The following is an 11,250-nucleotide window of genomic DNA, read 5'->3' on the forward strand; positions in this document are numbered from 1 at the left end:
CATAGAAATAGCCCGAGAACAAAATAAAACAGTGGATGTAGGATTGCTTTAAGCATCGACCACTATAAAAACCCCTCTTGCAAATCTTTATTTAGTTTTAGCATCATATTCAAATCTTTTGAATTCATCATGTGTGTCTTTTGAGTCAGCTAAGCATTTCCCAGTGCAGTTAGTTGGTGTCAAAATCAAGCATCAAAGTTTGGTGGCCCCTACAGTCACGAACTTGCGTCCAAGTTCCCCGATGGCGTGGTAGATCGAGATCACACGGTCAGAGCTCTCCGATCGCGTGGCCGGATCCAGATTGCACGCATCAGAGTTCTCCATTGTGTGGCCAGATCGTTGATCGCACGCTAGGTCGTCTCGATCTTCGGTTCAGATTGCTGATCTTTAGCTTCAGATCCGTGTTTAGAGCGTGATCTCTTGATCTCATATAAGTTGTTATGCTTTCAGATCGAACTCGTTTGCTTTCAGATCGAGCTTGTTATGTTCTCAGATCGAGCTGTTATGCATCTGATCGAGCTCGTTATGCTCTCGATTGAGCTGTTATGCTCTCAGATCGAGCTCGTTTGATCTCAGATCGAGCTGTTATGCTCTTGTCGAGCTCGTTATGATCTCAGATTGAGCTCGTTATGCACTTGATCGAGCTCGTTATGCTTCTGATCGAGCTCGTTATGCTTCAGATCGAGCTCTTATGCTCTAGATTGAGTCATGTGATCTCAGATCGAGCTCAGTATGCTCTCGATCGAACTCGTTATGCTCTCAGATCGAGCTCGGTATGCTCTAGATCAAGTCGTTATGATCTCAGATTGAGCTCCTTATGATCTTTGATCGAGCTCGTTATGATCTCAGACGGCTCGTTATGCTTGATCGAGCTCGTTATGCTCTCTGATCGAGCTCGTTATGCTCTGATTGAGCTCCTATGATCTCGGATTGAGCTATCGAAGCTCGGTCGTTTACTTGAGATTGTGTGCATTAGATCGTTCAGATCACATGCCTCAAACCTTAGGTCGAGTCCTCTTAGATGCATCAGCTTCTAGCTCTCAGATCGCGATCAGCTTCTAGCTCTCAAATACGATCAATTTTAGCTTTGATATTGCGAACAGCCTCAGCTTCGGATCGCTCTAAGCTCTCAGATCGCAAGGGGGGGGAAAAAGGACATTAATCAATCATTGTAAATTTGTAACATGATACCCTCAAAGGTTGAAATATCAACGATGTAAGTTTAAATGCAAAATCTGCATGCACAGCTATACTCACCCTGCATGCTGTATCAAATCCAAAACTTGTGGGAACCTCTTTGGATTTCAAGTCACCATCAATGGTTTTTGGGCAGCCAATCACCCGAGTTTTCAGATTTTTAACCCTGATACAACATATAACATTAATGCAAATATATGGAAGTATCCAATGATACAGCTACAGCAAAAAAGTAACTCCTTTCCATCATTATATCAATGACTCCCCAAAATAAAAAATTTAAATGTACATTCATAAAATACTATTGCTAGCAGACAATATATATATAGCACACCTGAAGTTTTCATTTATATATTTGGACCTTGTCTAAATTTTACTTGAAGTGTCTAAATTTTCTGCTACAAGGATCATCATTATACAGTTTCATTTTAGTACATGCGTGGTCTTTAAGCAGTATAAGATTTAGAGATCACTGCTAATTGTGATTAATGTTTCCATTAACTGTCTTGTTTCATCTTCATCAATTGCCTCCTCATAGGCAAGTTTGTCATATATACTAATTAAAAAGCAAAGAATGATGAGGAAGAATGGTTTCTGAATAGGCAGAATGCCTCTGACAACAATTGATGATTAGTGATCAAGCACTAGAAAGGGAAGAAATGCTAGCTCAGTTTTCACCTGTAAATATCAGACAGATTCTTCCTTCTATAGATAGAGGATAACCCCCTTCATATAATAACTTGCATTATCAGTTAGCAGAAATTATGCAGCTTATATCATGTGTTACATTTTTCTGCGCTTAAGTATACAAGAAACTGGAGAAACGCTAGCTTAGTTTTTATCTAACCACAAATTCTTCTTATTAACTTTCTCTTACAATATTAGCTCACAATTAGTTAGTTCACAATGAATATCGCCTGTCCAATAATGGGTTCCGTTTGATCAAATGCGAGTTGACACTTTACGTTTGTGAGAGAAAGTTAGTGAAAATGGTTTGTCGGTCTATCTTTATTGTTAATATTCCCATGTTGCATTGCAACGGAAGAAGTGTTTTATTTTGACGCCTGAACATCGACAGAAAGCTGATCAGAAAAACACATTTTTCCTAAGTAGTGCTAAAGGATGTCCTGGTTGACTGGTTTAAAAAATGGCAACATTTTGAAATAATTTTGCTCTCCTGTTAAGTGAGTTTACTTTAGCATCAACTACTTCAACTGAAGCAAGTAGAATAGAACTGTATCCCCCACAAGGCATGCATGTGAAGCCAACCAAAATTTTCTAATTTTGTCACTCCTTAGTCTTGAATTTTTAATTAAAAGGCTTCATGGACTCCATGTTTACTTTCCATATTAACCACTCTTTGAAATGAATGCCACCTAACGACCCTATAAAGGGAATTAATTGTTAAAGCTCTTTAACTTCACATCATAATAACTATAGCTCAATTAACAATACAGATGTTCCCCAATTGAGTTCCATTCTTCATCCTCCAACCTTACCTAATCTCTTAAAGATGTGTACTTGTTCTTTTAAACTCAAGACATAATCATGTTTATACTGACCCACTTGCCAGTTTTACATAACTTGAATATTTTGCCACAAATTCTCCTTCAAAGCTCCAGTTCATGCCCGAGAAATGAAACCCTCCAGAGAGTATTACAAGAAGCAGAAGGTTCAACAGAGAGGATGCAAGGCCTTGTGTTGCAGCTGCAGGCTTAGTGTTTCTTCCTCGGAGGAAGCCGAGAGCTCAAGTTCCGATCAGTTCCCGTCGGTTTCAAGTCTCGCGCACGCGATGGTTCAAGAGAGACTCGACCAAATGATTCGAGAAAGGCAAGAGGCAAGACATAAAGAGAGAAGAAAGCAAAGAGATAGTGAAGGGACTGAATTTATTGTCATGGTAGCCATGGAAAAATCCTCTTATGATCCGAGAGAAGACTTTAGAGCTTCCATGGTTGAGATGATTTTGGCAAACCGGATTGAAGAAACAAAAGATCTTCGAAGCCTTTTGAACTATTATATGTCTATGAACTCCAAGGAGTATCATGAGATCATACTTGAGGTCTTTTACGAGGTTTGTTCTAGTTTGTTTTCATGTTGTAAATGCCATTGATATGAATTTTTTTGAAATTAATTTAGAAACTATAGCCTTATTTGACACAACCTGTCCCGAATTTCCTCATCCCGTAGGATCCGGGCGCTCCCACAAGACTCGGATACCCGAGACGTGCCATGTAGAAAAAACTGCGAAGCCTGTTTAAAGACATACTTTTCCTGAATAACATCATAGTATTTCCATTTCCAATATATCAAAAAAAAGACATGTATCATCTTTCGTTTTACAAAAGAAAAGAGTTAGGGAAACTTGTGGTATCAGATTTTCCACTTATACTACACATTCCAAAATATGAAACAAAAGGAAATACACTGGAAGGAAAACATGAGTTCTTGAAACGAAAGCCCAAATTTTACAATGCAACATAAATATAAAACCCACATAAAAGATGTCAACGCGTGGCACAACCCTGAGCGGAGGCTCACTGCTCGGCACGATCTCGGAAGGTCCTGGTGGGGGGGGGGGGGGGGGGGGGGGAGACATTTAAAAAGGGGTGAGCTGAAATACTCAGTGTAGGGGGGGAAAAAGGGGGAGGTTTATAAAAGTTCTTTAAAAAAAGAATAATGCTAACGTACAACAATTTTCAAGCAAATCATGGCAACAATATAATTTTATGAATATGCAATAGAACAACCACCCCGTTCTCGCATACAATATATATAATTTATTTCTAATCATCCTGCACTCAGTAAACTGTACTCTGACTTACTTCCTTTAACTGTATCGGATTCTGTATAAAACCTCAACATTTATTATTAAAAACTCTCACCACAACTAGTACCCTGGGGAAAATTTGTCATACCTGGTGGGCGTCTCACACGCAGGCAGAGCGAGGGACGTACCTGTCATACCCGGCAAGGTCTATCATCGCGCGGGCAGAGCCTAAAAAACTATCATACCTGGCGGACCACTCAACGCCCAGGCAAAGCCAATAAAATCTGTCATATGCATGCGCAGAGCCAAAATCTGAGAACTGTCATACCCCGACGGAATCCTGCATCGCTCGGGCAGAGCCAAAAATCTGTATCTCTGGGGGATGGATATTCGTAGGGTGGTTTTAGCACCACAGCAAATCTCATGCATAATCTCAAGTAACATGTAAGTCAAGAGTATATTACGTATGTGCTTATGAATCATAAACAAATATCACTTTTAAAAGTCAAAACTCATATAACACATTATAATTATAATTAAACCCAAGAGAAAAAATAATAATAATAATAATATATGAATATTTCCTATAAGGATAAGACATGCCAACATATGAGATTTCATGGAAAAATAGGGGGTAAAATGTAAGTTTTTAAAATATACTTTCAAAACTGACAAAAAACACCCCATTTGCCCTTTTCACCTAGAAAATTATTACCAACCTCACAAATCTCAGTCCTTTCTTTAACATTTTAACAGCCAAAATACCTTAACTGCCAGCATTTTAAAACACCATGGAAATTAATTTTCTCAAAGACAGTCCGACTGGAAGCATGCAAGTGTATTTAACCAACCAACTTTTAGTCCAAATACATAACTCAAGCACCTCTCAAAATGCAGTCCAGCCGAGTGCATGCAACCAAAATATGCAGCCACCATCACAGTTTATTGAAAAACCAAATGCATGCAAAGTGCGATTAGCAAGCAAGTTCATTTCATTTTAAAAAAAAAACTCAAAACAACCACTCTGGAATCTGTCCGAAAACATGCAAAGAAAAATAAACCAAGCAAGCTTCACATTTAGCTCAAACCTCATCAAAATACAAAAATGGCACACTAGAAATTAACATGCAAGCATAGATCTGAAATTGTTAAGGAAAGTTTTCGTTAAAACCACTCACTCTTCTAATCCTATAATTGGCTGCCCATTACAGTGCTTGGATTTCGATCTCCACCGATCAGAATGTAGACCTGTGTTTCATGAACAACATATCCAAAAATCAAAATGATCGGACAGCAAATGAGCTCCAGATCACGATTTGATGATGCACTGTTCACAGACTTAAAAACTAATATATTCTCTCCCTTTCTCTTTGTTCTTCTTTTTTTTTCTTCTCTTCCTCTCTCACTCTATCTCTCGGCCAAACCCACTCTTTCTTCTCTTCTCCCCTTTTTTTTTTCTTTCCCCTTTCTCTCCTCTCTTTCTCCTTTCCTTTCTTTCTTCTGCTCTCGTTTTCTTCTTCTTCCTTTGGGCGAACTGCCCAGTTTCTTCTTTTAAACAAAAACAGTTTTCTGAAATTATTTCTGCCCCCCAATTTCTCTAAATTTCTTTAACCCCGCCACATAAGCTTTTCCTAGCAAAAAATGTCCAAATTTTTCCCTCTTGATACATGCAAACCCATCAGGATTTATTTCTTCGATTTCACCCTTTAACGCAGCTTTAAAAACTGACAGAAATACCCCTATCTTACTACAATACCAAAAATCAAATTAAAAAAAAGAATTAATTAACTAAATACAATTCATAATCTAACTAAAATAGGAATGGGGTTTTACATTGTTATTCAATGAGCATGCTTCTCAAGAATGATATTATACGGTTTAAAATGATCATGCATTACTTAATTTTATTGATATATTAGTATTCATAGATCAATATATATTAAAAATTAAAAAATAATATATAAATATATATTATATACTATCTTATATATATATATATATGAGTAATGCTACACTTATACCATTTTTTTACACCATTTTGTAAACATCATGATGTGGCATATGCTACAGCCACACAAATTCTATTATAATATTAAAAATTAAAAATAATTAAAAATTTATATGATTGTGACATATGACACATCATAATGTAATGAAATATATATTTGTTTCTTGAATTTAAAAAGTATGTTAAATTAATTAACTTTTAATACTCGAAACAATTAATATAGTAATTAACTATTTCTCAATTAATTATGTTTTCTTGATCCATTTCAGTAATATAATAATAATAGTTATAAACACTCTCTCAGTCACAAGCATAAATTAGAGGAATGTAGATTAAACAATTACAGAGGAGTGAGGTTAATCATCGTAAATTAGTTTCTGTAATTAATATAATTAACCTCTAATCTGTGTGTACTTTCTCCTAGGATTGTTGGAATTGTCAATCACTTCAACAAGATGCATTTGGGGGTCCCGTTGCCCAGTCAGTGGATGGGGCTCCCGCTCCCTAGTGAGTGAGCGAAGGTGCAAGCCTTTTCCATGAAGAGTCGCTGAATGATTTCTTTAAGTTATTAATTCATTATTAGATTTAGATTTAGGAATAAGAATTCTTGTAATATTAGGTTTTAGTCTTTTAAACCTAATATATAAACATGCTTTTCTTTTGTAATGAGTGATGACAAACAATATGACCAGTTACATTCATTGTAAACGAGAGAGATGAGTCAGTATTACAATATTATTGACTCAGTTGGATGCAACCTATTATTTGGGTGAATCAGGATAAAATCACACGTATTTCTTCTTTCTCTTTACTGTTTGTGATTTGTGTGTTTATAGTTATTTTGGTTTTCGTATCTCTCTATTCGTTTAGGGATTAAATTTTGACTCATGTGGACTCTTGAATTGATAATGTAATGTTGTGCCTTGCACACTTTTCAATATAGTTTCTTACTTTAAAGGAAAAAAAATAAAGTGAAAATTTTCAGAACTCGAAATTAATAGTTATATAATAGATTAATTTGAATGATGTTAGAAGGTTTACCTTCTGGCCTCCAATGAAATGATTATAGGCAAATATGCAATATTGAATTTTCCTTTTATTAATCTCTAACAGAGTGACAGTAGGAGGAGAATTCTTTTCAACACAAGAATCAAAATAACACCTTATTGGGAGAAATTAATGTTTGTTTTGTTATTTTGGGTAGGATTTCAAAATACATATTTGTTTACCTATTCTAAAAATTCAATTCTATTTTGTTAAGCTATTTTTAAACCCCTTAGGTTTGTTAATTTAACAAAACACCCCAAAAAAGTTTAGAAATTGACAAAAACACCCCCATCCACCCACATTTGCCAGATTCCAACCATCACCATCGGAAGGTGGCCAAAATCCAGCGTAATAGAGCACTATTGGTAGGATTTGGCCGATAGTGCGTCGATCTAGCCATTTTCGACCATATCCACGGCCAAACGACCAGATCTTTGGCTGTAGTTGATCCTCAACGATGGCCAAGATTTGGCCATCGTTGATGACTAAACGTGGTTAGATCTGGCATTTTTAGGCTAGATCTACGGTGGATATGGCCGAAAAAGGCTATATTGATGCACGATTGGCCAAATCCAGCCGATCGTGCACCATTATAGCGACTTCTGGCCACCCTACGGCGGTGGTGGCCAGCTGTCGACATTTATTGGGTGGGTGGGAGTGTTTTTGTTAATTTTTAAAGTTTTATTGTCAGGGTGTTTAGCTAAATTAACAAACTTAAGGGGTATTTTTTTTAATTTTCAAATCATACCTTGTAATAATCATCAAACTCAACTTTTTCAAAAATCTTATCCAAAATAATAAAACAAACACACCCAATAGATTACCTTGAAGATTACTGGGAATGTTATATTAATTCTTATCCTACCCAAAATTTATTACTTCTTACCCTTTAGATTGCGTTTGGTTTCGAGAATATTTTATTACTGAAAATATAGGATTACTAGAAGATTACCTTGAAGATTACTAGGAATGTTATATTATATATGTTTGGTTAGATTGAAATAAATTAGTGGGTATAAATAATGAATATGTTTGGTTGGGGAATAAAAGAATTATGGGAGAAGCCTTTTACTGAATTGGCCTTATTTTTTAATATTGCCCTTTTTAATAATAATAATAATATAATATTTTATTAGTTAGATTATTACTTTTAATGCCTTACATTTGAGAATTTAGCTAAAACATCCCAGCTATAATAAAAGTTAAAAATTTAACAAAATAACCCTAGCCACCCAAGATGATTGCCAGCTATCGGGCATGATCGTCCTTGATAGGCGCATGGTGGGCCAAATCCGACCAGTCGTGTGCCATTTTGGTGACTATCGGTGGTGGCCGACGGCCAGCAATCATCTTGGGTGGCTGGGGTGTTTTGGGTGGTATTTATGTAAATAGTTTTCAGAATAAGGGCATCACTATGCAAAAATTAATTACTTAGGGGTAAAATAGTAATAAGATTAAGATTACTGTATGTAAAATGAGGGGCCTTTTTGTCCAAAAAATTAATTTATGAGGTTACAGAATTTAGTTCGCACAATTAGGTTAATTGTTATTTGGTAGACATATGAAAAGATTTGTGTCCAAAATGTTTTTTAATTAAGGTTAAAATTGGTATGAAAATTAGATTATCTCGGTAATCTTTTAATAACATCTCTTGGGTCAGTAATCACATAACCCTCTATATCACCTACAATAATCACTATTGGTACTAGATGATCACTGAAATTTTTTGTTACTTGACAACCAAACAAAGTGATGTCTGGAATCAAACATAGATTACTGAAGTAATCTTCCTAGACCTTTAACCAAACACGCCATTAATTATAAGGATAATAATAATAGAAGTAAAGCCAATATATATATAGAGTAAACGACATTTTCCCACCCAAGGTTTAGCGAAATGGCAAGTTTCCACCTCTGGTTTCATAAATTCTAGATTCCTACCCTTAAATTCAAACCGTTTCGTTTCTTTTAACAGTTAAAGGCTAAAATAGTCATTTACTATATTTTAATACTATCATTTATGCAAAAAAACATCTCTCTCTCACCCACCACCTAATCGACGTCACCACACCCTCTTGTTCATGGCAAGCCAACGGCAAAGCCACCACCTAGCCATTGCCGACACCTACCAAATTTCATACCCCAAAATCAAAACACCCTAGATCCAAATCTAAAACAATTCGAGAATCCAACAACACACAACTCAAATCAATCCAAATTAATAAAACTCAAAATACATGTTAGTAATAGATTAGATCTATATTTTTAATGAGATAATCCACCCCAAAACCTCACATAAGCCATGACCACCGTCGCCGCCACCACCACCATCCCAAACTCATCCCGATTCTTCTCATAATCCTCCTCTCCCTCACTTTTAACCTTTTCAAAATCCAACCACTTCTTCAAAATCCCTTCGCCTAAAAAAGCAAAGCTCAACCACTCCACTTCAACTTCCACGGCATTGTCAACAACAAAAACCGCAACGTCGTTCGCATCATTGAGGCCGCCATGACAAATAAATTTGCCACCCTCTTCGGCCTAGATGCCAACAACACACAACTCAAATCAAGCAATCGATTGTCTCAATCAAGAGGCACACAACTCAAATCAAGCAATCAATTGTCTCAATGAGATCCAATCAGGCGAGCATCCTGTGAGCAGCAGGCAATGCAAAGAAAAGACAAAGGCACAACATTGGATTCAAAGAGTTCTCTCAATCTGATGCTTGCGTAATCGTGTGCTTGGGGGGGGGGGGGGGGGGGGGGGGGGGGGGGGGGGGGGGGGGGGGGGGGGGGGGGGGGGGGGGGGGGGGGGGGGGGGAGTTCTCTCACATGATGTCGAGAGAGTTCTCTCACATGACTTTAGTGCACAATTGTGTACCTAAGGGAGGAAGAGAGGAGTGTGACTGCTAGTTAGAGAGAGAAATGGGAGGATGTGGTTGAGGGAGGGAGAGAGAAGTAGCGGAAGAGAAGAAGGGGGAGATGAAGAAGAAGAAGAAGAAAATAAGAGGACAACTTGAAAATAACACCTTTTGCATTTATGTCAAAATCCAACAGTCACTAACAATGCTACTTTAAGTGTGAGAATATAGAGTTTATGAAACCAGGGGGAACTTGCCATTTCGCTAAACCATGGAGTATATATATGCGGTAGAAGAGAAGAAGGGGGAGATGAAAGAAGAAGATAAGAGGACAGTTTGATAATAGCACCCTTTGCTCTGTATCAGAATCCACCTGTGACTAACAGTGTTACTTTAAGTGTGAGAATATAGAATTTATGAAACCAAGGGAAGCTTGACATTTCGCTAAACCATTGGTATATATACAAATACGCGTGAGGGACTCCATGTGAAATCTGTGTTGGCTAAGTGGTTACCTTTGCCAAAAATATGGAGAAAACTTGCGTATATACTTGAAGGCATCAAAATTAATTAAAAATAACAAAAAATATTTTAATTCAAGACAGCTTTGAGTTAGGCAGCTTTATCATATAGTCTGACTTGATTATTAGATTCAGAATAGCAAAAATGTAAAAAAACAACTCTACATTAATTAGAATTTTTTATTTATTTAATTAATCTTTGTTTAAGTTTATTTGCTGCTGTTATTCTTGTTTTGAATTTTTTTTTTCAGTATTTTTGTTCTAAATCAATTCTCTTTTTGTTAAGTTTTAATTTACTTGAGTTTTCCCATTTTTCAGAAGTCTTTGTTGTCTATGAGACGTTGAAAAAGCGTAGAATTATTATCATTTGACCCAGAGATTGAATAGACTTGTCGGCTGTCGAGAAAAGCAAAAGAAGGCTCTACAAGCACACAACAAACCATTGACAATCAAGTTAAGAAGGCAAATGATCAAAGAGCTTTGAGAGACTGTGCTTTGCCTTTGGTGACCAGTACAACTCCAAGCGTAAGGCGACCAAATTTTCAGGCAAACAACTTTGAAATAAAACCAGTCATCATACAAATGATTTAGACATCGGTGATAGTTTGTTGGAATGCTCAACGATGATTCAAACAGTCAAATAGCAAATTTTCTTGAGATTTGTGATACTTTCAAGCACAATAGAGTGTCAGTTGATGCCATAAGACTACAATTGTTCCATTCTCATTAAGGGACAAGGCAAAAGGGTGGTTGAATTCGCTTGCAGTAGGGTCAATCAAAACATGGGAGAATCTAGCCCAAAATTTCTTTGGCCAAGTACTTTCCTTTAGCAAAAACAACGAAACGA

At 36.7% G+C, this 11,250-nt stretch overlaps 1 protein-coding gene across 1 annotated transcript; it reads left to right on the plus strand.

Annotated features, from left to right (window-relative positions):
- Positions 1-2,833: 2,833 nt before the first annotated feature.
- On the plus strand, positions 2,834-3,307 carry LOC116107058 (probable transcription repressor OFP9). Its single transcript, XM_031393352.1, has one exon. The coding sequence runs from the start codon at positions 2,834-2,836 to the stop codon at positions 3,305-3,307; it is 474 nt and encodes a 157-aa protein (XP_031249212.1).
- The last annotated feature ends 7,943 nt before the right edge of the window (positions 3,308-11,250 follow it).

Source organism: Pistacia vera, unplaced genomic scaffold (genome assembly GCF_008641045.1).
Source record: "Pistacia vera cultivar Batoury unplaced genomic scaffold, PisVer_v2 Contig526, whole genome shotgun sequence".
NCBI lineage: Eukaryota > Viridiplantae > Streptophyta > Magnoliopsida > Sapindales > Anacardiaceae > Pistacia > Pistacia vera.

Bases quoted from the DNA above. Each gene is read 5' to 3' on its own strand.
- LOC116107058 (XM_031393352.1), top strand. From the start codon at position 2,834: ATGAAACCCTCCAGAGAGTATTACAAGAAGCAGAAGGTTCAACAGAGA.